We start from the raw sequence: 27,188 nt of genomic DNA, 5'->3' as shown, positions 1-27,188 counted from the left end.
TCTCAACTGTAGAGGGAGCCCTTTGGTTTGATTTGGTTCTAGTCATTATAGCCATGGTAACAGATTTTGAAGAACAGTGGTCAAAGAACTTGGTTAACCGTTTAAAGCTAAGGACCATACAGTTTGGACTCAGTTTGGGTCAGACCAGTAAGGAATGATTCCACCTGAGTAAACAGCACAGGGGAGGTGTTAACAGATCTGACCAAATGTTAAATAAATGCACAGTCTACTTAAAAACAATATATATATATTATATTATATTATCCTTCATATATAAATCAAACTAAATACAACATTAGAATTGCTCTGTTCTTTGATTTAATTTAGTGTATTATTATTATTATTATTATTATTATTAATAATAATAATAATAATAATATCATGTGATAGTATGATATGTTTATTATCATATATTTAATGCAATTATGTGAGGGTTTGCAATATTAATATATATATGATGTTTTTTTTTGTCTTTTAAATTTTTTTTATGATGTGTTTGTGATCTTTTGTCGTCAGTGTGCTTGTTTTGTCATACTAAATTAACTGTTAATATATTTAACGCAATAATTCTGCCAAAATAAACTACAATTTTCAAGAAGAAGAAGAAAAAGGAAGAAAATATTTAATATATTGAAGATATTTTATCAGGAAAGTGAAATGGGAATTATATGAACATTGTAAACCACTAAAGACAGTTTAAAAAAAAAAAATTGAAAAAATGAAATTCAGATTTTGAATTTGTGAATCATGAAGAAATGCATGTTAAAAATCACCATGATCACAATCATAATACTACAAAATAATTAATAAAAAAAAATAATATTCAGAATAGACAATAGGATATTTCAATCTGAACTGAATATTAAACAGCGCGAGTGGAGTGTCAGTTAGAGGGTCGGTCAGCCGGGGGCAGCCTGAGCCCGTGTAAAGAGAACAGCCCCCTCCTGAGGAAGCGGAAACGCACGTCGCGAAACGAGCAAAGGCAAACAAGCGTCTGGCCGGAGCTTCATCGGGAGAAACGGGCTTTCCGTGGGCAGGTTAACGGGGAAACACGGCGCCGTAGCGGTCCAGTACTTCTCCGAGTGGGATTTAGCGGGGCCTCAGAAAGAGTGAAGACCTTCCACGAGGGTGAGAACACCTTATCCCTACCCTTCTCGCTGACGGGCTGCCAGAAGGTGGAGGTTTTCTCCAGCCCTCAGCAGCGTTAGATAACGTTAGCCCCAGCTACCGCCGAGTTAGCAAAACAAGCTAGCTAGCGCTGCAGTCAGAGCGGCCCGGTCAGTCTCAGCTCGCGCTCAGCTGCCCAGTGCGGTTAAAGGTCCGAAACGGTAAACACGCAGCTCTCCCCGACCACTTGTTGTGGAGAGCTCAAGCTCACACTCCGAGTAGTCATGTACACTCGTTATTTTCGCCTCTTGGTAGCTAGCTAACTGATGTTATGCCACGTTAGCGCGGTGGCAGGGGCTCGCGGTTTACTCGTTTGGTGAGCGCTCGCTGTGCTAGGTTAGCTAGCCGGAGAGTGCGCGAGGTTTTAGACTTTAGCTACCATAAAACAAATAGGTGGCTTATACTTTACAGGTTTTTCTTTTTAGTTATACGTTATCAGTGATCGCTTTAAACGTAAAACAAACGTTGTGTGGCGTTTGGAAGCTGTTAGTGAGTTGACTGGCGTGATTGATGTGATGACAAATGAACGTTAGCCAGTCAGCTAGCTAGTGCTAGCTCCCGAATATTCTAGTGAACGTTAGCTAGCTAACTTGGTTAACGCAAGCTCGCCTCTTTGGCGCTTTAACGACATACGTTTCCACTGTTTTGTCACTAACTGGGTTTCGTGGTGTTCTTTTGATTGCTCTTTTAAGAACTAGCACTATATATTTTTTTTTTATCTAGTGCTACTGTAAACATAAATGGGCGATTAGCTGGACTGTTGGTGCCTGCTGTGGCGAAGTGAACTGCGTAGACAGCTGTGATTTGCGAGCAGTTGTCATCTGTCTGTGATGGGGAAACCATCTGAAGTTACACTGGAATGAAATCGTTGTATTTCTGTCTGATGTAAGGATTGTGTCGATTAAAAGGACATCCACAAAAACAGTCCCAGTTCTCAGGGTTTTTTTTAAGTGAAACTATGGGACTAGTATCGCAGATTTGTGGGTAAAAGTTGAAGTAACACTATTTTCACTTAGTAAGTTTGACGCGTGAACTGGAGCTTTTGCCCTTTAATTGAATTGAATCTTTTTAATGCGCTGCTTTCACGAAATGCTCATCTCTACATGTGCATATGCGCCATGTCGTCATCGAGCTTCGTCCTTCTTCTTTTTGGGGGGCTGCGTACGTCTGGCCAGCTACTGGTCTAATGCCAGACCGCCGTCAGCCAATCGGGCGCGTCCCTCTCGAGTTTCTGCCGTGCTCTTGTACAGCCTCGCTCTGTGCTGGACCCTGATTGGTCGGTGCTCGGCGCTTGGACGACGCAGTTGGCTGCTGGAAATGTCAGACACACGGGCTTCCTTCCTCTTCATAGGGAGCGCAGGGCTTTTAATGCCAGTCGTATTGTGGGCGCGGTCCATTGAACAGCGTTGAGTCAGTCTGTCTGTTTCAGCAGCCCGGTCTCACTCTTCTTCTTCATCCACTTCTTGCATTTGCAGGCTCGTCGCCGTGATCTGTATGCGAGGATCGAGACGGAGGGTCAGAGACTGGAGGGCTGATTCGAAGCCGCCGGTTGCAGCGTCTGTCCTGGATCTAGCCTTGTGCTCACACTTGTGACATCTTTTGTCTTCAGCCAGCCAGCCAGAGGGGAGCAAACTCTTCCAAACAAACAACAGACGTTTTTCTGCTGTAGTTAGTCTCTTGTAGGTGTCCGGCACGCTGAATCATGGAGGCCATCGCCAAGTATGATTTCAAAGCGACTGCAGATGATGAGCTAAGTTTTAAACGTGGAGAAATCCTAAAGGTAATGTACCCCCTCTTGCACCTTGACTTCATTCATTCTCATGTATAGGCACAGTACGTTTATGTGGGTTTGCCTAGATGTTTGTTTAATGTGTTGAGCCGCTCTGGCTCTCTCCGGTTGTCAAGTTCTGCTGTACCACGGAAGCACAAACGTCAGAAAGGCTTGATTTGTGTGCTTGTTTGCCTGTTATTTACCTGCTACTTGTTAACAATGTGGGTTTGTTTATGGATGAGTATTGCAAGTATGAGGGGACCTCCTTCTGGTCTGTGAGCCACAATAAATGAAGTGGGGTTACTGACATCTTCACATCACCACACAAACTCATCATTTATCATTGAGACAAAACTGTTTTTAACAGTTGCTCAGGCGAGTGTGTGTAGTGTTGGTGGTGGTTAATGAAGTAGCAAAGTGTTACACAGTGCTGAAAGTTTTGAGGAAGTGTCTTGAGGTTATCAGTTTTTGACTGTTAGCCACACGGCAAACTGCTGTTCACATCCAGATGTTCTTTTAATTCATTTTATCAATTACAAGCTATGGGTGGTGCAGGAACATTAAAAATAATGTCTCTGTTTAGAATGAAACAAAATGAAAAATCTAGTTTGTAATCCTCGTGGCCAAATCAGAACTCCGTGGTGTGACACTCAGCACTGCTTTTCCTCTTTCTTTAGTTTGCCTGTGTTGTTTTTAGGGGAAGTGTTCTGTGAATTGTCTCAAAGAAATTTGGTTCTGCCTAGCACTAGTATTAGCAGTAAACACAGAAGGAGTAACAGTATCAGTGTGACTTCTGCGCACAGTGATTGCGCAGCATGACTGTCTTTAACCAATCGGTGGTCTGTGCTGTTTTTAGCTCCACCTGCATCCCAGTTTGGTAGACTTGGTACCTTTTTTATATATATACATCTGTTGTTAGGACTGCTCTTTTGTCCTAATTTCACATTATTCAACACACATCTTTAGGTGGTATTGGCCTAAAACATTTGATTTAGAATAAATGACACATTCCCTCAATATGTTGAAATTCTGTCATTTTAACAACTCCTTTTAGAGTGTGGGCAGCCACCCACCACAGGCATCTTGTGAATTGTAATGCAAGCATAATTGTTTTAGACACCTTAGAGTAACATGACTTTAGAGTGACTAACGTTTTCTTACTTCTTCGGACTGCACTGAAACATTCTTTTGTTCTGCTTTCTAATCTCAGTCTAATGCCAGTTATGTTTGTTACTCATCGTGTTGCTTAGAATTTGTATGTTGAAATTAGAAGTCAACAGAAGTGCCTTAAAATGTCTGCGTTCCGCTTCTCTTTTTGCTTTTAATGCCTGAATGCTTATCTTCAGCTGCAGTTTCTGTGAATCTGTTTGGCCCTTGAGGCTGCAGGGCATTGCCCTGCTTGTGCAAAACAGAGCTCTGCCTAAAAGACTTTGAGCTACCGCCTTTGAGCATGATGGTACAGAGAAGCTTTTTCACTCCAGTGCTCTAAGATTTAAATGCAGTCATCGTAATCCCCCTCAATGGATGCTGTAGGACCTTTGATAAAGAGGCAACATAAGCACTTGAAATACGTCATGTCTTTTATCTTCTTTGCCATTGGACTTGTGGCCTGAGCTTGCTCTGGGAAGAGCCACAAAAAAGAGACAAAATGAAATGCAAAAATACGCATCCATTTAGGACAAATCAGATTTATCGTTTCGCAAAGGATTAAAAGAACCCTCACTGTACCCTAGATTGGGACCCCCCCCCCCCCATGGACAACTGTTGGATAATACTTGCGTAATACTTACGCTGGAAGTCACGAACACATTACTTTAAGCATTTATGCACGTCTAATTTATAGACCATACAGAACATGAGTGTAGACTTGACATGTAGAAAGCCACTGATGTAAATGCTTGTAGCAGGAAGCAGGAGGGCGTAAATGACAAGTGTACAAACATATATTTAGACACACTTGTATGTCATGACACTCTTTTCACCACAGTCAACTTAGAAAGTACTCTAAATTTAAATAATTTGTTTGCAGCTATCATGATATAATCGTTTCTCAGGTCATTTTCAGAATTTTCAGTGTGTGTGTGTGTGTGATATATATATATCTTATGTTATGATAACAGACCCCAGACGAATTCAGTTGTATGGAATGATTTAAGGTGCTGTAGAATGCATTTCCTGAGTAATTTTAATTGTTCTTTGCTGTGTAAATACTAAGTAGGAGACTTGGGTTGGGGCGAAAAATGCTCAAATGTCATTTAGCAAGCTTATTTACAACCCTCTAATTAACCTGAGATTAAAACAAGTGGAATTTCCTTTTACAGAGAAAAGCTCTGCTTTTATTGTCTGGTTTACAACACTGGGAACAGATTGCAAAAGCTGCCTATTTCAACAAAACAAACGCAGACACACTAACTATTTCTGGATAGAGGCGTTGTCCTTGTTGTGTTGTCCTTCTCTCGGAGTTTGAATATATTGCAGTTGATGGTGGGATAATTGTTTATTATAAGCAGAATTTCTAAGTCTGGTAACAGGTGATGAAAGTGATGACCAACTTAAGGGCATTTTATTTAATAAACATGTTAGACGTTGATTCCTTTGTCCTTGTATCTTATCTTTGCTTCCTCAGTAGGCAGAGCTAAGGCACAAGGAGAGAAAACAAAAATGTGAGGTCCAATCCAGATTGCCCAGGAGCCCAGCCCTGGTTCATTCAAGGGCAGGTGATAGTTCAGAATCCTCAACTTAACATGCCCTTCAGCAGTGCAGTCGTGTAGCTTAAGTTGATATGGTGGCGATAAAAACGAGTTTGATGTCATTTTCTGTGCACTGCACTTTTTCGCGTCAGAGCATCCTAATTGACGTTTACACCTCGGTGACTAAAATATGCAGAAAATCATATCTACCGAAAGTAGAAATACACTAAATACTCTTCACTCTATACCAGTCTACCTTACATAAGCAAACAAATACCTCAGCTAACCCAAATGTACTTTTCCAGGATGGAATCAAATTTTAACATGTATACCTGCCTCGTTCTCTGAATCGCTTCCCTGTCCTTATTACATGCGGCAGCAAACGAACAGGCTCGGGGAAGCTGAAAGTAACGACTTTTTTTCCCCTCTCTCTCTCTTTAAATTTGTTTTTAACCTTTAAGTCCTCATGCTTCTTGGGAGCGTTCTTCCAAGAGCTGAGGACATTTCCACTAAAAGCTCCATTAAGCCTAATTTTAAACCATTTCGATAATGTCGCCGTTTCTCTGAAGCGTATCCCTCCCACCCAACTGTGACGTTGGCAAAAAAAGCCACAGAAGAGGAACGCCACAGGACGTTTTAACTGCTAGACATTTTAACCCCAAGTCGGGCCTAAAGATGAGGCTAGAAAAATGAAGCGTGCTACATCCTTGCTTTATTAATGTGGTTTGACAGCAGTTGTGGCATTTCACATGACCCCACTTTTTGCTGTTGCCACCTGTTGTCGGAACCCAATGCATGGCTGCTCCCTTTCAGCACAGACAGCGAGTGAGACAGCGAGTATAGGACTCAATCACGCAAATATCTCGTTACACTTTTGTCTGATGTGGTCTTCAAATCAGCCTTGCGCTCGTGCAACCTGTATTGCACGGGTGAACTCTTTGCACAGCAGCTAAGTGGCCTGAAGTTGTTACAACACTGTTACGATAAACCTAACAATAGAGAGCAGTAATGACAGTATTTTAAGGTCTTTGAGCATTGTGTTTATTACGGCTCCTCTCAGATATGTGGCAGAACCTTAACTAAATGCATATATTAAAGTTAATGTGGGGCATATTTATCCAACCTCTGATCTGGTTGTTCATATCTGAATGAATGTAATCATACGCGAAGGCTGTGCTGAGAATAGGATATTAATGCTGCAGGCATCTTTGACGTTCTTCTCTGCAAAGCTTCCGTCGTAGTGGTAGAGTAGCACGGGAGGGAGGGGGGGAGCAATACAGGCAGCAAGCGATCATTGCTGTGCTGTATGTGTGTTCTTTTAGGTTTTGACTGGTTGGTCACGTAAAAAGATTAAGCAGCTGTTTTAAGATCCATTATGGCAGCTGTGCGCATTTAACAAGTATAGGCTGAGACATATAAACAGCATCAGATGGTGCCCTCACTCGATTTAAAATAATAAGCATTCAGTTTTAGGGAAAGCTTAAGCTTTATGGCAGCATTGTCGAGCACTCCCAGCTGTTTTGTGTAGGCTGCATCCGCTAATATTTATCATTTTGTATTTTTTTTAAACCGTATGCTAAAGAGGTCATTTATGTTTATCTAATTATGTTCCTCACTTTATTTTAAATACTTTCTTTATGTTCTGCAGTTTTCTCCAGTGGCTGTGATCCTCGAAGCCTCACTACAGACCATCATGGTTCAGCGAGGGCAGCCTGATGATTTCAAACGAAAGGCCAGCAGTTCTTGCCTTGACCCGTTTTACTCTCGCTTATTTCTGACCCTTAGGGCTCCGCGAGACTCTGATTCACCAGGCTGGCTCTATTTATTCTGCTCTCCTGCCTTTGAAGTAAGTGAGAGTCAGTCCGTCAGATTATGCCCCAAGGGTTATGATCCTGTGGATGCGCAAATTGCGCTGGTAGTGGGGGGAAAAAAGGCCTCGTTGACACATGCATGGCTGCGTCCTTGTTTCTCATTCAAAATCCATCTCAAACACGTCATTTTTAGTCTGTAAACTTGCTGCTGGGCTGTTCAGGTTCCTTGAAACTTTTTTTTTTTTTTATGTTTCTTTCAGATTCCTAGCAATCATTACGTAAAATCAGAACAGAGTACTGTCATCATTCAGAAAGCAGGCTTTTTGAGTCTGTGTTCTTCCCCCAAGTTGTTCCCTGTTCCTACCCGATTTTGCCCTTTTAAGTGACTTTATGAAACAGGACAGGCTGGAACACACTAGTTGAACCCATGCTCCTGGTGCCCCTTTAGAACCTTTAACCTCCTCACATCGTAAGGAATAAAACACAGAGCACCGGGCACTGGGAGACCTTAGCAGTAACATGAAGTTGAATTGATTAGGGACTCCCCTCTTGCTTGAAATGGAAGTGTTGTGATATTTGTATTGTTTTATGAACAGTAGGTCCAGGTTGTTTCCGTCTGTTATTATTACAGTCATGCTTGGCATATGGCTATGTTCACTTTAATCCATGAGTGATCTTGAGACTTTCCTGGGAATCCTGGTATTTAGATGGCTTAGTCGGAATGCTCCCTGCCCCCTTTATTCATCTATTTCCTGATGCACTGACCGAACTAAAATATATGTATACATCTTGCTGACTGGCTGTTTATTTCTGCAGGATTTCAATCTCCCAAAGCACTTGAATCCGGGTGTCTTACATAATGTGATTAACGGCATGACGTGCCAGATGGAACTGCTGCTTTTTATTGGCTAACAATGTTAATTTAGATAAATGGTCATCATCTGCAAAGTTATTGCAATAGCTGATATTATTGCAGTATAATTCGAGTGCTACAACGTGTTTTGAACCTCGTGACCTGTCTGTTCTGCACCTCAGTGGTAAAATTCAAATGTAGGACATGTTAATCGGGAATAGTTCCTAGTAGTTACTGATTCAGAGTATTTAGCAATATGATTTCATTCAAACACAAACATGCTGCAGTGTTCCCAATAAAAAATAATAGTTTACATGACTCCACGCTACTCACCTGCCATCATAAATCACTGCAGAAACCAGTGTCTGCTATAAATGTAAACGCACTGTTTGCAGACCTGTGTGTGTATTTAGTGTACAATACATCCCTGTGTCAGAAAAGCCTGAAAGACGTTACTGTAGCCACTGCTTTGGTGCTGGGTAGGATTTAAGCAGAAAAAAAAGCTGCATGTGAACAGTAAAACATATTTTCATTATAGGCCTTCACTTGGTGGCAGTCGTAGTGGTGGTGAGCTGCTGCTGCTGCTGCTGCTGCTGATTTGTGGCTGTTACTTGATTCTGAATGGCGCAGACTTGGAAGCATTGGGACACATGTCAATCAGTGCTGATGTCCAATTACATAGGCCGATCTCCCTGGCCTGTACTGAACTACAGATTTTGGAGGCTCTTTGTTCTCCCAAAAGGCATAACTATCTTATGTTTAGGCTCCCTCATCAGAAGATCATGAGTTTGGTCCCTGGTGATGCCACAGCAGTCCATGCTTCAAGTATTATTGACTTTCTTCGCATTTTCTAGCGTTCTCTGCCAAGCGGGCTATGCTGCCCAATAAGGTTGAGTAAGCGGCAATTAAAAAAATAATAATAATAATTGGCTTTAAATGAAGTACATGCTAACCCTCCTCATCTCAGCACTGTTGACACATAAGGCACAATAAGGCAGTCCCAGCTAGTGAGTAGGGATAGACAAATTGAAATGTGGAAAAAATACATAATAAATGAGCCATGTAAGTGTACCGTCCACTGCGACTGCAGAATTTCAACAACTGGATTAGGAAAAGTTGTGACTGCAGCTTGAAATACACAAAAAACAGAACTGCGTCATTAGTGTTGAAAATCCAGTAGCTAACTCCTAAGGGCCTTCCTTTGATCATGTAGTATTTTATAATCGTAGTGACAGTTTGAGGGTGAGCGCCTACAGTAGAAGAACTGGATGTCTTCTGTATCTCGTTCTGTGAAAGTCACAGATCAGTCAGAAAGTGCCTTTAACTATTCATCATCTACCGAGACAGAGAGTGTGAGTGGATAACCAGGAATTACTCAGTCCCAGCTTTCTCTGAATTCCTTAATGTTTTATTTGGTGCTGATGTTACGCAGCAGGGACAGGAAAGTAGAGCGCTTAATAAACATAGTGTTACTGGGGAAGCTTTTGCAGTTTGCATATCCTCTAATGAACAACCAGCCTTTAACGTCTAGAGATTCATTTAATAATTTTTGTTCATAACACTGTACATGGGAACAGTGAGTGGGTTTGTATTCCTAGTGTAAACTTTTGCTATTATGTAGAAATGTACAAATGTACCATTATGTACAAATTTAGCCACAAAAAAAATGGAAAGCCTGAAAAGTGTATTGGTGAGGTCTAAAGTATAAGATTTCAATAATTTGACTGATAAAGGATAAAGCTACTGGACCTGTGCTGACACAATTGAAAATACTTCCCCTTTTGGACATTACATTTTATTGAAAAGAGAACTGTGGAGAAGACTTGCTGAATAAGACGTTCTTTTCACAGCATGGCCCTCTGTTCTCACTCCCACCTCGCTCCCCACTGCTTAATATGGCCCCGGTTTACATGCAGATGGTTCCTCATTGTCTCTCTGTCTTTGTCTCTCTTGCTCTGTCTCTTTCTACAGTAGTAAACTACAAGTTTAAGGTCTCTGCTCCTCTATTTGATTCTTATAATCAGACATTCTGTTTTTTTATATAACATGTAATTTAGCTTGATTGCTGATAGGATTGATGGAGGAGGGGGATCAGATTCTAAGCTTCCCCCCTTCCCCTGGCATTAATCGCCTCAAAGCACTGGTATGTAAAGCCTTTGTTTTGTCTTCTATCTGGCACCACTGGATTTTTCCAGGAATAGATTTCACTTCATAATCCTAAAGCCAAAGATGAACCCGATTCTGTGAGGGTATTTCTGAGTCGCTTCTTTGAACCTCACTCCAGTAAGGTTTTTCTCGGGCTTCACAAAAGCTTTATTGTTCAAACTAGGGATTAACCATTTATCAGTAAACCATTAAGTCCAGTGTGGTAATAGTTGATAGAATGTAAACAAATCTTGTTTTCTGCTTGAATAAGTACGCTGTATGTGGGGAGGATGATGATGATGATGATGTGGTGATAGGATATTAATAGGTAATGTGATATGATTTTTTTATGTGTGTTTTAAATCTTACGCTATTCTTATCAGTAGCAGAGTTGAACCTTTAGGTTACTTGGCGTTTAGCGTTAAACCTTTGGGTTACTTCTTGCAATGCAGCCTTTTGACTTGTGCTTGTTGAGTTATTTGTTTGTGGATTTACACCCGTATTGACCAACCACAGATTAATCGTGGTGTTGTAAACTTTCATCATCTTATGTGAAATGTGACCCAGTCGGTGCTCTAGATGAGCTTTGGTTAGAAACCAGAACCAAAACAGTTATTTTCTTTACATTCCTGTTTTATCTTCTCTATTTGGACTCTAATGACCCAAAAGGCTATTTTAAACTAAAATTGCTAAAACAGCAAAAATGATCCAAGTAATGGCTTGTATTTATAATAGTAGTATATTAGTAAGAGCAACTTACCAATTAATTACTAATTAATGCTCTGTAATATTTTGTTTTTCTAAAGTAAAGAAAACCTCCATTTGAAGTATTATTTTTCAAGTTGTAAAATTAAATTAAGTGTTTCACTGTTTCTAAAAATGTCCTAACACCTACAATTGTAATAGAATTGTGCCCTTCACAGCCTAATGTAATAAATTGCCTTATATTGTAATACCTCAATACCATTTTTATCAGTAATATTACCTTATTACATTATTGGGTTTTATTCACCTTTTCTGATTGCGTTAGGTGCAAAATTGCGGCATAGTGAGACGTGCAGTGTCCTGTCAGAACACAATATACATGCACATCATGCTACAACAGGATTCCATAGAGTTCTTATTGTCCATGACGCATGTACTCGAGGCTGATTGTATCTGCCCAGTATCAGTTATTTTACTGCAATATTCAATACACAGAATGGAATATTAATATCATTACATGTTGATCATTGGCTTCTGAAGAAATCTGGTGAGCAGATTTTAAGTACTACAAGTGTACAAGGTATGAGACTGAAATTAATTCTGTTCTCTTTCCTAACATGGCAACCATCATCTTTCAAGCATTGCCATTGCATTCTATCAGTCATTGGCATCTCCGGTCATGTTACGTGACCATCATCTCCAGCATCCGCTTACATTTCTGTATTGCCCAGGCGCTACGTCTACATGCTTATTGAGTCGTCTTTGGGGTATTTTTGAAGGTAGCTGGCCCATTAATAGGGCAGACAATATTCACAAGGGCACAGTCACCCACTGTACTGAGATTGTGCTTTGCTGGTGCTGGATCTCAACATTTTTGTGTGTTCAAACAAAGACCAACTTGTGGCACAAACATGTTGGTGTACCATGAGCAGCTTAGTTTCAGCAAAGAGACCTTGTGGTTATGAATCATGCTAGTCAGGGTGAAAAAAGGAGAAGCACCTTATTTCTGTCTTGGTACGTTTTAGCCGAGCTGTCTAAATATGCACTTGGGCTTGCAATCACAAATGAGTTGTGTACTTGGTGTGATAATAGATGAGCTGTTGGGCCTTTGAATTTGAACAAGGCTAGCACTTTTGAGGAGCTAGTGTCTTACACTCTCTCACTCACTATTATTAATTTTTTTAAGCATGTTTATTATTTATTAGCATTTATTAAGGATTAAGAAGTTATTTGATTTAGTAGTAAGTATGTGACATTGGCGTCAAAAAGTGCTCAGATGCAGTCTAACAAGCTCATTTGCAACCCTGCTATTTTGCCAGCAGAATGAAACACAGGTTTTCCTTAAATTGTGGGCTCATTGTTTAGCCCTGGTTTCTAGCATAAACGGCCATATCTGGCATAGCATAGTCTAGCGCTGTTATAAGCAAATAATGTCTTGTAATTATTTCTGAGGCTTTGGGCGATTTGGTTAGAATTTAGCCAAGCTGTGTAAACTTTTAACTTCTCGCCCAGCATCTGGTCAGAATTAGCTTTTCGCCTCTCGCCTTATTAGCCACTCCCCTGATTTACCTTGCGGTGCTCTTCTCCAGCCTCCACACACTGATACCCGCAGCAGCTGTTTGTTCGGTTAGCCCCTCTCTCTTCTCCTGCCGGACCTGCATAAGCTTTTGGGCTTTTCTTCCGTATTCTCCTGAGGTATTTGTTTCGCTCGTGGAGCTGAGGTGTACAAAAGTTTTAGGGGATGTAAATAAAATAAGTCAAAACTGTTACATGACAGTTTGGAGATTTTAAAATTGGCTTGTGTTGATTTAGATAAGATTTAGCTTGATTAGATGAATGCATTACTGGCAGCTCGTTATCTAAAATGGTGCATATGTGTTATTTTTCCTCAGGTTATCGTGCACACTAGTGTTGCTGTGGTGTGCCAACAAAACTTTTTGTTTGTGTACAAACCACCTCTTTGTTTTGTGCTGATATGAAGTACATAATTTGTTGTAGATAACTTGTAGATTTGAACAGAGTTGACTGATGACTTGATCCAAAAATGACCACTGTTGTTAGAATTCAAGCACAAATCCATAGAAGCTAAATATGAATTAAATATTAATATTAAAATTAATGCGATATTCTAAATATTAATGTTTTTCTGCATCTGCACCATCAATTATGTCAACATTTTGTAGTAAAGGAGCAGGAGTCTCGTAGTGAATGTTCTGTACCATCCTCTAAAGCTTGTTTATTGGTCATAAATCAGGCCATGCAGAAATGTACTGGCAGGTTCATAGGTGGTCTTTCTCCATCAAGTCCTGCCTACCTTTACGACTTGATTCGTAAGATGGAACGAAGATGACTTGCATGTAGCAGCACCTTGGTAACGTGTGCATGTGAGTTTGCAGCCGCCCTTGACACCACTTTGTTCTCACTTCCTGTTTGGTGCCTCTTCCACCCCCAGCAACTTCCTGTCTCCATGGAGCTACAGTGGAGATTGTGTGTTGAGCCCTTAGCTGTGCTGTGGCCTGTCAGTTCTTCTGTCTTTTTTGCAAACGTGTGCTTGCACGGGTCCCGTCTTTCTCGACCACCTTGTCCTGTGCAGTCTGTCTCCTTTCATCTAATGTGTTTCGTTTCAGTAACCTGAACAGATTTTGTTCAGGTCATAGAGGTGTGAGATGAGGCATGACTTAAGACTTTGTCCTCTTTTTGTGTTAATTGCCATTTGCTTTTGACAGAACAGCCCTTCTTCAGAGAGACTGAAGAAGAATTAAATCAAATGCTGACAGCTTTAGTTCTTAGTACATGGCGTGCTAAGTCAATCCCTTACAGCCTTTGCTGTGATGCAAGGCAGAGGTGTTTGTAGAGATGGCATATTCACATTGCTGGGTATCTGTAGTGGGCAGATATGACAAAAAATGAATGGGTCTTGTAGCAAATCTGGCTTGCAGTAGCTCTCACACACATTGTGTGATGTGGTGTTGGCTCTGTGTATCGTCCCGGGGTAGTAGTGTGTTTGAGTAGTTGAGTTTGAGTATGATCGTCTACTGTTGGATGCTCGAATTAAGTAAAGTGCTTCAGCATTGTTTCTGTAAATTTGAAGCTCAAGCTTTCAGGACAGCACAAGGCGTAGAAACCCCACTGTACCCTTCTTCTGCTTGGTAAATGAAGTGACCTTGTTTGCCCTGGTAGTGGTTTCATGTTGTGGCTTGTAACTGCTGTGCTGCAAATGAATGCTTCAGGACACATTTTCCTTCTTTATCGTTAGCTACGCTTCAGCAGTGTCCATTCTTTTCTGCCCTTTTTCAACTAATATGCATAATATTCAAATTATTCTTACTGTTCTAACATAACAAAAAAGAAATTCAGTGTCTGTGTTTGGAGCACACATTGCAATAAGCATAAGAAGGTGTTGAACATGAAGGAAAAATATGAAAAAGGAGTTACATATCGCTGCTGTTCACTGAAAACCATGCATCTCCATTTTTGTCAGTTTTTTAGTTTTCTCCATGGTTTGAACCCTGTAGCTGAGTGAATCTGAATGAATAGACAAATAGAAATGCTCTAAATTACTTGGAATTAACTCTTATTTTTACGTTGACTTCTATTCAAAGTTAAGGAGTCACCCTTTTGGAGATACATTTTTCATTGGACAGTGATGACATGCTTTTTACATCCTTCTGTATGAAAAATACAAGATAAACAATATGATTGTTCATCTGTTTTATTTGATAAATTTTAATTTATGTTTATCACTCAGTGGTTGTATAATTCTGTGTTTTTATGACATTTTTAGGTATTACTTTTCTTTCCGTTTTTTGGTAGAGACTTTGATTTATAGGAACAGTGTGTCCAGATTTGACTATACCTGTCTGCTGCATGAAGAAACAGCCTAGACAGACTGGGGGCCTTTGGCTGAATGTCTCAGTGGGATTGGTTGGAGCTCGGACTCAAAGTGATTACCACTTGAGGCTTTGTGCTCTCTATCTGCTGTTCATTCCAGCCAGAGCCGTGCTGTGAGGAGCTGTCATTCCACAGCAGGGGAGGAAGCTCTGCCACGCGGCATGTGCCTGTATATGTATGCGTGTGTGCTGAGCAACCAGACAGTGACTGACTCTGATTATTTTTTAATTGAAGTCTTCCTCTTTACCCTCCAACCAGCGAACAGAGCAATTTAGCGCTCAGTCATTTCTCTTTGCTTCTCCTTACTCCAACCCAAAAAGCAAGGTGCCCTTGACATTGAAAGTGGCAGCTAAAACCAAATCATCAGCAGTGGTTTTATTTGTAAAGCCCATCAACACAAAATCATGTGTACCCAACAATAAGGGAAGCCCAATTTTTTTTTATTTGGTGATAATAAACACAGTAGTACTAAAAGCACAGATTCTAACCGCTGATGCATGTTGTTCTGGCCAGTATAGGCATGCATGCATGCTCTATGAGTGAACTGGGCCAATGCCAGGAGATGTCAAGGTGGGAATAATACATCAACAATGCATGTAGAGCGTGGAGCTGCATGATATGCACAAAATACAATTGTAGTACAATTGTGATGCACCTTAATGTGAGCGATCCACCTGCGTTGACTGTTTTTACACTTGTTGGATGTAGTGTATGCTTTGATTGGGGCTGAGTGATGTATTAAATATTCATGTTAATTCGTGAATGCATTATTTTGTAGATGCAGACAACGGTAAATATTACAATCTTAATGGGTCTCGTACGCATGAATGCATTTCAAAGCACTTTCGAGTTTCTTGAAGGTCATTGGAGTTATGCAACCTATACTTGAGCCAAATAGAAACCTCAGGTCATGTGACCGTTTGATGATTTTAATTCAAGGTTCAACTCATCAGGACTGTGGATTGTGTGGATTGCACCAGTAAATCACCAGCACCAGTCAGCAACCCTTCCCCAGCTCAGGTGTCATGCTCCACACTTGTTCTGAGTAACTCCAGTCTCAAGTTTATTTGTAGAATTAGCAAGAACTGACTTTTTAAATATTTTAGGTGGTAAATTGTGCAGCTCTGATATAACCACATGCTTCCTGTTCTAAGATCTCATGCAGTTGAATCATATTATTTTCCATGTTTTACCACATTTGTTTCAACTCTCCGGGTAATTCCACACTTGGGTGTTTCTCAGCCGGGAAAACCCAAACATGAGCAGCACGTGGCTTCTCCATGACCGTTTAAAACAAGTAGGTTAGATGCACTCTGAGCTGGGCTACAATATTCATTCAATCATTAGCAGCAACACAGTAGCTGAGATCTGGTGCGGTCTCAGCGTCAGTGACTCAGTACTGCGGACAGGGAGCAGTACTCCTAAAGGGAGCTGTGATTCAGTGACAGGTCACATGGCAAGCTCTGAGGTTTTATATCCACCTTGAGTGTCTTGGATGCTGAATTACTTAGTCAGATGTCTTTTTGTGTGAGGTCTGTGTATATTTAAGAGAGATGAACACTGGTACATCTTAAGTACTCTTAACCATTCAAGCACTCAGTCGTACAAAATGGAAATCGCTGTTTTTTTTTTCTTTCATTGTGGGAAGAAAATCTAGAGAAGACACAGTGGTTTTGTTTTACATAACTGTAAAATGTGACTGCTGCGCTCATATTTGTGACCTTTTTACATAAGTGACTCAGCAAGAACATGTTGTTGTCAAGACTGTGACTGAGAAGGCAGAGAAGCGCATGGCTGGAACTAACGTTGATGATGAGTCCAGAAACCGTTACTCATTCAGCACAGAATTCTATATGATTTTCTTTTGGCTGATTTTTAAACTGATTTCTTCATCCACAGCCCCAGTGTTCCTATAAAAACATTTGTTTTTGGCTGATTGGCATTAGATATTAATCAGAAATTAGCCAGAATGCACATCGCTAGTGTATATTAAATTGATGTGTGGTGTTCAAACAATCAGAAACACAACAAAGGCAACAAATTCTGTTTCTGAGGTGAGCTGTTTACACCTGGTCACCTCATGTGACTAGTATCTGAATTATTTTATCCTGATACTATTTTAGCCACATGCATTTTTGCTTTGTGCTCAAAAGGGTCTCCAGTTAGTCAGACTGAAATCTGATCACTGTGTGGGACAGAACATGCAAATTTACACGTTACGCTACAATTACTATTGGTGTTTCGGTCGTTCTGGGAAAGGTTTCGGTTGCAGAATGTGTCCTTGTGAGACGGATGCATTTGCACTGCAGGACGCCCTACGCCATCACTATGGAAGCAATAAGGTCATTATTTTGCTAATTCCTACCTTAAAGCAGCTTTATGGAGCATTTGTACCTTAAAATAACAGCTTCGAAATCATTGTGATGCTCCACTGATCTAAAATGGGGAGAGTAATGTCACTATCGCTGCTTCTCTGGGCTCAGCACACTGGTAACTGCAGTATGTAACTTTATTTATGTAAGTATTTAAGCCATACTTGTGTAAAAATGCTTCTTTCGCTTTCAGTGACCGTTCCATATCTCTCAGCTAGTAAAGGTGGCTCAAAGCGCTAGTTACACTTCTCAATCCTAGGGGGAGCCCAGGAGCAAGAAATACCCATTTTCCCCTAGTGTTGCTTTTAAAGAGGTAGTTTAACAAGCCCTACTTTACTCAATCACACTTTGCACCATCTAATCATTTTATGTCTTTGTGACCCTTTCTTTAACCTCCATAATGCTGCCAGAATTCACTTTCTGAAAGTCCCTCCTCGCCTTTCCTCTTTTCCTCTTTTCCTCCATCTCTTTGCTAAATCCTTAGGCTAAGACACCATGTGTCCATCCAGCCCATCACAGTGCCGTAAGCCATGTAACAGAGTTCATGGCGATGAGATTACAGCTCAGCGATCACAGCAGGAGGGAGAGCTGCTCTCATCTGTCTCCGCTCTAACCAAGCAAGAAAGAGAGCAATAGATGAAATGTAGGAGAGGGATAAAATCTAATGTGGATTTTTATGCAGTTTAACAGAATGAAATAGTACATGGTTCATCTTGTATTCCCATAGCAACCTCCAGTTGCATCTTTCCTGTACAAGTCAGAGTATTAACCTTTGTATTATTTTAATCTTACTGGGTTTTAAAGCATGTAGTGAGAGCCACTCAGCAGGGTTAGCTGCAACACTGATAATACTAAACCTCCCAAAAGAAACAATGAGAGACGTCTATTTCCCCACATATAAACTCAAATCAGTTATTTATTGGAACTTTTTTATGCAAAGATTTATCAAGAATATGATCCTTTTCTGTGCAGTCTATTTGCAAATCATGTTTATTGTCATTTTTATGCATTTATGATATCAGGCTTGTCTAGTCTGGTTAAAATAACACTTAAGTGAATCTAATTAAATAAATTGTGCAAGCATACTTTTAAAAATTCTGTCCTAATAAATTATCCCTGGTACTGTCGAATTTGCCCGTGGGGTGGGTTGGTTGGTTGCACGTTTGCCCTTATGCCAACAATTGGAGGCTAAAGTGTTTTTGTTTAGTAATTTTGTTTGTTGTTGTTGTTGTTTTATTTGTTTGTTTTTTCCCTCTCCCCTCTCTCCCTGGTCTGTCCACAATATGACAAGCATTAGGAAAAATAAAGCCAAAATAGGTTCATTCAAACAGGTACAGAATTGGGCTATAAAGCAGTAGTAAATGTCAGCGTTTGTCCCCATAATTATTATGTGCCTTAGAGCTGTTATTTACCTCATTCTTTTAGTTTCCAATAAAATGGAAAGCTGTAGCGGAATGGTCTTTAACCCTATGACTGCAGACCTACCTTCTGCAGATATCTGCTGATCCATCTAATGATGGCCTTCTGAAGTCCTTGGTTAGATGAATGAGGCGAGTTCGATTTGGACATAAAGCCTACAAGAAAGTAGATCTTCAGTAGGAGGGTTGATGGCCACTGAATTGGAGCTTTCTATAATAGTCTTGTCTAGTTTGGTTGCATCAGCTAGAGATATGAAAACTATACTGACAAGACCCACAGGGAGTGGAGGTTGCTCGTATTTGCTGGGTAAGTGAGAATGACCTCTGTGTTTAAACAGTAATCAAACTCCTCCACAAGGGACGTCTTGACATGAACTGTGAGTCAGCCAAACTTAAGGCTCTGCCTTGTCCCTTTAGACTCTTGTTGTTTTTTTTTTCTTGAAATCCTTCTTGCCTTTTTTGGAAAACTGCTTTGTGTTTATATTAAACACACGCGGTTATATCTAAAGAAAACTTGTGCTGCAATCCCCTGCTAACAGTGTTCCATTTTTTCCCTTTTTTCCTGGTATTACTTTATCAAAAGCTGCAGTTTCCTTTTATTTTCTTTTGTTGACCCTACATGACATGATTGTGTGTGTGTGGGGGGGGGGGTGGAATTATGTGCTTTATAATTCCTTTTAAATGCTTAGAGTGGGTCAGTTTTATTGTTTTTACTGTCATTTATTATCTCTATTATAAAGTGATGTTTTCTAAGACTATATAACAACAGTTGAAGGGTATGTTGAAGTAATGGCCTGCGTGCCAGTGCTGATCTGGATTGGCAGCACAGTTTTCTAATCTTGCTTCAGCATTATCACTAATGCAATCCGAATAATGTTCTTTTTCATCTCTCTGATGGGACTCTAGTCAGCAGAAATGCTGATTACTTGCATGTCGGAGTGTGAGATTGCCACTTAGAGCTAATCAAAGCCAAGTCTGGGTAATCACAGAAATTGGCTGTACGTTGCAGCATGCCCTTGCCCTGCTTTTTCCACAGGGACGTTACAGTAATTAAGTACAGTCATCTTAGCACTGACTGGCGCTTGGATAGGGGATGAGCACACAGAGCGTTTCTTATGCCGATGTCTCCTGGGTGCAGCGCTTCCATTAGCACCATCAAAATTAGCATCTCATTGTCCTATCTTGTTGTCTTCAGTCTGTCTGCTCGACCCCCGGTTTAAGTGACCGTGGTGGTTGAACTGTTGTTTTTGGTTTCATTTTGAGTTCTGCTTGTATTTCAGGGCCCTTAGGAATGGAGTGAGTGATTTAGAGTTCAATGTGTGTGGTGCTACAGGTACTAACAGCAGTGAACAGAGACTGGACTGAACATGTAGCTAGATTTTCAGCACAAATTGAAGCTGATCAGATGAAAATTAGTTTTCAAAAAAGAAATAAAAAAGGGGTCCCTGAGTGATCCTATCCTTGGTCGATGCCACAACTAACTAATGGCAGAGATTTCCAGAGACCTTGTTTTCTCTAGGTGGATAGGATGGCCCTCCCCCTTCCCCCATCAGTCAAAGCCATGCTGGCCAGTGCGACATCTTGTTAGCTGACGTAACTGGAACTGTCAGTTATCGCTCTCTTCCAGATGTGTTCAGCTGTTTAATGAGATTGCATTAAAGGCTGTTTTAAAAAGAAAAGGTTGGCTGACAACATGTGACTCAGAGGAAGCACATGTCTTCACCCTGTCTACGCTGGTAGAATGTGGAAATCCAAGTGAGTGAGTCGAAATGAGGAATGACTAAATCCATCAAAGATTTCCATCAAACTAAGTTATCGCAATAAAAATAAATCTTTAAATAAGGACAGTTCTGTCCTGTTGTCTCATAAGTTTCTTTTGGATAAATGTTTATTAAAAGTATAGATGGACTAATCAGTGATTCCATCATCAGTGCAGCTGGAAAGCAGGGCAGGACCCCACATTAATCTTTCCAGGCACACTTGGTAATGCATCATGGTGCAAGGCTTCTGTAATGCTCTGTGAAATATTCTTTGGTTTTTGAAATCACACTGTGTGTGTTGTGTATATTTGATCATTTCTGCAAATAAAGTTTCCTTACAACAAATATTCATCCTTTCATCTTGGAGCCAGGGGGTTGAGGCAGATGGTCTCTTGTAAGAGGGAGGCGTGTTCCTAAGCCCTGTGTTGATTACAGCAAGAACCGGAGTGATTCAGTAGTCACTTTAATCTGGTTTCTAGTGCATTTCAGGATTCTAATCCCTCATGCTGCCCTGGAAGGAAATAAAGACCCTTTTCCCCTTTTGTTTGAGGTAATGTCTGTATTTTCAGATGAGAAGATGTAAGTAACATTTCTTCTCCCATCTTAAGCCCCTTTTTTGCTGAATAAGGCATTCGGCATATTGGAAAATATGTGCTCTGTGGTGCTGCCTACTGTAGCCGAAGCTTAGTTCTTGGATCAGCTTTCTCCAGGCCAGCTGTGTTGGCTGTACGCACACACGCCATGTCAACGTTGAGTTTGTGCTAACGTGTAACCGTCCATTCTTTTAAAACATCTCAGCGTTTTCATGTGTGTCTTAGATAAGCGAACGTGGGAACATGACGTTTGCCGTCTTTGAACGTGTATACAGTGCTCTATTGCTTGTATAGTCAGTTTTCCAATTTGTCATGAGGTACAGAGTGGCTGGTACGAACATGCACACTCGCAGCATTGTGAAAGCCGTCGTTCCAATGAAAGTAAGCCTTGTTTACTGAGCATGGCTGTTTATTATGGTGCAGAGCTGTGCTGAGGCAGCCTTTTGTTGAGTCATGTTTTGGAGTGTCGATACTGTAGTGTGTGTGTGTGTGTGTGGTGCTTAAACGTTTTCACACATCTGCACTAATGTTTCTGTTTAGTCATTTAGGTGATAAAAAGGTAAAACCGTGACCTGAATGATGCTCACCTTGACATGGGAATAGATGTATCCTTGAAAGATACTTCCTTTGAAATCCTTTGGGCCTACTGTAATTCTGTAGAGCTGACTAACTAGAGTCCAGACTAATACAGTCTCATGGTCCTAGGGTGTGATTTAAAAAAAAATATTTTTAGATACAGATATATAGATACAGATATATTGATATAGATACATATCTACAGATATATAAATAGTGTGCAGGGCTATGTTTGAACTGTGTTGGGACGCCTCAAGGACAATTAACTTGTAGTGTGTGTGTGTGTGTGTGTGTGTGTGTGTGTGTGTGTGTGTGTGTGTGTGTGTGTGAGGCTTAATGTGTGTAAGGCATAGTTGCAAGTTCTGTAAATGTGTCCATACCCTTCTTGAATATAACAAACTGTATTTAATGAACTTTAATAAGTACCTTTTTATTGTTTATCAAAGTTTTACCCAGAGCATGATGCTGATTTCTGTTAGCCTGCCAGTGAGATTTCTCATGTAATGTTAGCACCTTTTTGTCTATTCCCTTTTAATCAGGAGTTATCTGTTTATAGATCAGTTGTCTTAAACTTCTGTTGGGGTTTTAGTCTCTCTTTAGTACAGTTAACAAACTGTAATCACATGCTTTGTGTTCTGTTAAAAGCCAGTTGTGTTGCATCAGCCAAGCCTTTCAACCCTTTTGTGTGTGGAAAATTTTGAATAAATACTTGGGGATGTCTGATACTTAGATCCAATCTAGGCATATTTTAATGGGTATCGGCTATTTTAATCCCAATCCAGTTCAGGGTCTTTGTTTTTTTTATTGTGCTCAGAGCACCATCTGGTGTCCTAGCCAGCAGCGCTGAGGATTTTCTCGGAAGGTAAATTAAAGAGTTTAGAGTCCAGTGTGAAACTATTTTACAGTGGAACATGAAAAGATAACATCTGAAGCTATGTAAAACTATTGCTAACACTTTTTTTTTTTTTTAACAGCATGGGAACCACATGCCTCTCTTTGTTTATAAACATGTACTGAAGAGCTCATTTAGAACCAAGTGGAGGCGGAGGCCAATGCTATTACACACATGCTATAGAAACCCAATCATAGCACATTGACCTTACTGTAAAATAAGTTGTTTCACATCAGTAGTTGACAAACAGATATCAGTCCAGAGTGTGCATCACTACACACACACACACACACACACACACACACACACACACACACCTTATGTTATTTCTTTTTTGTCTCTCTTTTACTAATTACTAATTATGTAAAGCTGCTTTGTGACAGTTGTAAAAAGCGCTATACAAATAAATTTGACTTGTCTTGAGACACACACACTGAATTTGGCTGCAGTGTTTTAAAGGGACTAGGAGCTGATGGTCAGGGAGATGAGTCAGACTGGATTATAAGATATTAAACACACTATAAAAATTAACAGCATGTCTTCTGAAAAGTCTATTAAAATTTGAGTGGTTGAAAATTGAGTGTATTTCAGGACTGCGGCTCATAATGAATGAAGTGATGCTTAATAACATTTTAATTACAGAGCTTTTAGTCTACCGGCCAAATACATATGAACGTTAATGAGTTTCAGGACCATAGATGTGTGTGTAAATGCGTATGTGTGCTTCTCCAAATTTGTTGTTTTGGGAATTTACAAAAAATATTGAGAAATGTTTGCTGGTCGTTTTTCTAGGCAGTTCTGGATCCCTGCTGACCAGCAAATAACAGATCAGGTCATAGGCAGAATGAGCACCTGAGCTGTAAACCACACGCTAACATTAGATGTTAGTGCTGTGGCAGGTTAGCTGTGGTAAATACCCTCAGTCGATGCTTAAAAAAGCAACTCTGGCTAGAAACATTGCTTTTTTGCCATCAGTGAGAGAAGTGAATAGGAGAAATGTAAATGCTGCTGTGAAATGTTAGATGTTTAAATTGATGTCTGTATTTCTACAGTTTTTATTAGCACAAAAGGAAGCTGGAAAAAAAATGGGAAGAACCTTAAATGTATGTGAAAATGTTCCGTAATTGCATTCGTCATCCAGTTTTCCACTTGGTACAGTCATACTGACTGAGGTGATTTCTTCATCTGTCTATGTTCACTCTACATTAATGAATCAATAGACGTTTGATGGTGTAGGCCTCCTCATTAGGTGCTAAAGGCCTGTGGTTAATGTCTGGATGGAGGAGCAGTGTGTGTGATTGTTTGTTCCAAATGGGTGACAGAAGGCAGAGACCCATTATCAGCAATCCAGCATGTGGCCTACAGTTGGAAGGAGCTTTGTCCAGTGGTCGATTAATTCACTCTCCTATAATCCTGTCTTGATTTATAGCTGTCCTCAGTAGATTGCATGGATATGTGAGAAGCCGTTCCCCGACTTGCAGTAGAACATGGGGCTTTTTGAATCCTGTTATTATTCAGAAATCAATAATGGGTCCAAGAAACAGTGTATGTGGACCATGTAGCAGTTCAACATAAGGTAAAGTGCTGCCAAATTCTAACTGCGGCATTGGATATTTAAGAAGTTTTGGCTTGATTTTTTTTTTTAAGTTTAAATATTTTTCTGCATGATATATTTGAAATTATATAAACTTTATGATATAAAGTTTTTCCACCTTCCAATTGTTTTGTGTAAATTTGCTTTTGTGATCTCTATATGTTAATGCTCATCCCCTACAGAAGAAACTTGAGGCTCCAATAAGTCTTTTAATAATGCTCTAGTCAGTCCACATGCTTCTTTTACCTCAGCTTGTCAACAAATGCACATGTACAGCTGTACATTTTTTAAAGTGTGATTTGCGTTTACGGTAGTGGTGTTAAAGTGAACTACACTCCCCGACCTTTAAGGGAGCCCAGAAGCCAGATTAATGCTGCTTTAAAGTGACCTGGTTTAAAGATACACCCCATCTAGGAATTTGCAGTCTTGCAATCACAAGAGTTTACTCAAACTAAACCCATTCTTACAGTATTTGCCAGGGTTCTCTCTTCTCCTAATAATGGCTTCATTTCCTCTTTTTTCTTATCCTCCCCCTCACCTGAACTGTCAGCGCTCTTAAGCTCTGAGTAAAATGCTGAGAATTCTCCTCAGGTGGGATATTGAACAGTGGGGAATTTATTCTACTGCAATGGCTTATTAATGCCCTGTAAGAATCCAGTTATTTTAACAGTACAGAGCTAATCATTTATCAAGCTGTTCAACTTCCAATTAGTTTTCTTTAGTCCTCCATCAGTTCTTTCACACCACTACGATTAATCACCTGGAGTCATTGGAATCAGGTAACATGATTAGGTTTATAACTTCTGGCCCAGGTCTGCATGGCACTGCATCATTTTCTGTTGTTCCTGCTCGCATAAACATCAGATATAGTTCACAAAGAGCTTGATAATTATCCAGGAATTGAGTCATATGACCTCTTGAACAACTTCTCTGCACAGTGGTGTAGCCAGTCTGACTCGAGGTTAACAGTACAGTCATAACATGAGCATTGATGGTAGCAGGAGGTCATAACGGCTATGGACAAGATTATCCCTCAGTCCATCTGGAAGTAATAGAAACTGTGTTGTAGCTTGGTAAGAAAATAAGATGATATAGTTTGTGTATGTGTGTTTTTTTTTTTTTTTTTGTTACTTTACTTTTCTTTTTGACTGCGTCGGAGTCGTTCTATATGAGGAGATCAGCTGAAATATGTAATGGGAGTGAATTGGGACAACATGGCCCTGGCTCCAAAGTGGTGGATCGAACTTCCCCTGGGTGTCCGAACAGCAGAGTTGCTCCCCGTCTTAAAACACAAATTTAAGGCTCACCTCTTCCGAGAGTGCTTGGGCGAAGTCTAGAGTACTATGGTCTCCATATTGACTTGTGTTTAGTAGTGTGTAAACTTAAAGGTATCATAGAATTCTTAGTCTATTCAAACTAGCTAAGGTTATTCTTGAGTAAGTATCGAAGCACTTTTGTAAGTCGCTCTGGATAAGAGTGTCTGCTAAACGCCTTAAATGAACATGGAAATGCTTACAAATAAAGTCCCACCTCTTAAGAAAAAGAGCCAGTCAGCCTGCTGTTTAGACCGTGAGCGGAGGAACACCCCCACCCCCCACCCTCGATGCGGAGATAGTAGCTAGAACAAGCTGAAAATCACACTTTTGTGCATTATTGAGCCAATGTTACAAATTATTCATGGTGTTTTTTGTCAGATTTCTATCTGTGATTTAAAAATGTTTTGAAAAGTAATCTGCCCTTCAATTTCCAATATTTTGGTCTCTTCCAATTTATATGGTCTTGTGTTGCTGGAAATAGCTGCCCGGCGGCATTGTGTATATGGCCACAGAGTGAACAGACTTGCCTGTAGGGACTGTGAGTGTATTCGTGTCTGGTTGTGATCACAGATGCTGAAACTATGCAAAAAGGAAGAGAGTGAAAGTGAAGCTTTTTCTTCCTCTTCCTTGTCACTTTTTGTTCCCTCCTTGTTCTGTAAATCATACATAAAATATGCAGCCCAGTCACTTTATGCAAGTATTTTTGGACTGGAGTTCTTAGTACTTTTCCTCCAGCTGTCTTGCAAGGTTTTGCGGAAAGATCCTGAACGGTCCTGAACTGGAATGTCACGGAGTTCAGTGAATTTGGTTAGATTAAATAAAAACAAATGCATAACATATAGTTTGTTAATCGCTAATGTGGAGGTAGATGATATGGCAAAAATGTTATATACATAAAAACTTTGAAGAATTGCTAACTCTGTCCAATGTTGTCACACAGGGCTACAGGGTGATGCACTGGCGAAGTCCTCAGTATCGTCAATTTGACAATGAAATGATTTTCATATTGGCCACACATACCTTACTTCTAAGTTGATATTTGCCGTACTAATGTTTCTAAAGGCCGCAAGGTACAGTTGAGTGCTCTGTTTTTGTGTGGTGTGTGCAAGACTCATTAAGCTGGCTCAGATCATTGGCATTTCTCCGTTCTTATTTATGAAATATTTTAGTATTTATTATTTACTATTTACATTACTGTTCCAAAGAGTAAGACAGTGTTATGTCCTAAACCCATGGGTGGGTTCTCTTAAATATCTAGCATCCCCAAAAGCCCCCAGTGTTCCATACCAGCGTTTTTCAGCAAATGTGTGTCAGATGGTTGTCTAAATAAAGATACCTAGGCTTATTTTTGCATATTGTTGAGGAACTTTTCCATTAAAATGCCCCGGGCCAGTGGTCATGGTAAGCGGCTGCCTGAATGAAGGCAAGTCAAATAAGGTCTCTAACCAGCAGAAGTGTAGCTTCAGTCGACACCACAAAACCAGTCAGCTCAATAAACTGGAATATGCTGTTCTGCAGAAACGAAACTGATTGCTAATATTTGTTGAAAATGTGCATGATTATTAGCCTACTGTGCTACAGAGAACCCGCGTTTAGAGTGTTTGCCTGTGAGAAAGTGTCCCATCTAAGTTTAG

General features: G+C 40.3%; 1 protein-coding gene across 1 annotated transcript in view; it reads left to right on the top strand.

Annotated features, from left to right (window-relative positions):
* The first annotated feature begins 994 nt into the window (after nt 1-994).
* The window catches only part of grb2b (growth factor receptor-bound protein 2b), a 44,657-nt gene continuing 18,463 nt past the window's right edge, over nt 995-27,188 (top strand). The window contains exons 1-2 of the mRNA XM_072693975.1: nt 995-1,128; nt 2,643-2,947. Coding sequence (XP_072550076.1) covers nt 2,870-2,947 — 78 coding nt within the window. The 5' untranslated portion in view covers nt 995-1,128; nt 2,643-2,869. The remainder of the gene's footprint in view (nt 1,129-2,642; nt 2,948-27,188) is intronic.

The sequence above is a fragment of the Salminus brasiliensis genome, chromosome 12 (genome assembly GCF_030463535.1).
Source record: "Salminus brasiliensis chromosome 12, fSalBra1.hap2, whole genome shotgun sequence".
NCBI classification, from domain to species: domain Eukaryota; kingdom Metazoa; phylum Chordata; class Actinopteri; order Characiformes; family Bryconidae; genus Salminus; species Salminus brasiliensis.
The sequence above is the reverse complement of the archived record's forward strand: the minus strand, read 5'-3'. Positions and strand labels throughout refer to the sequence as shown.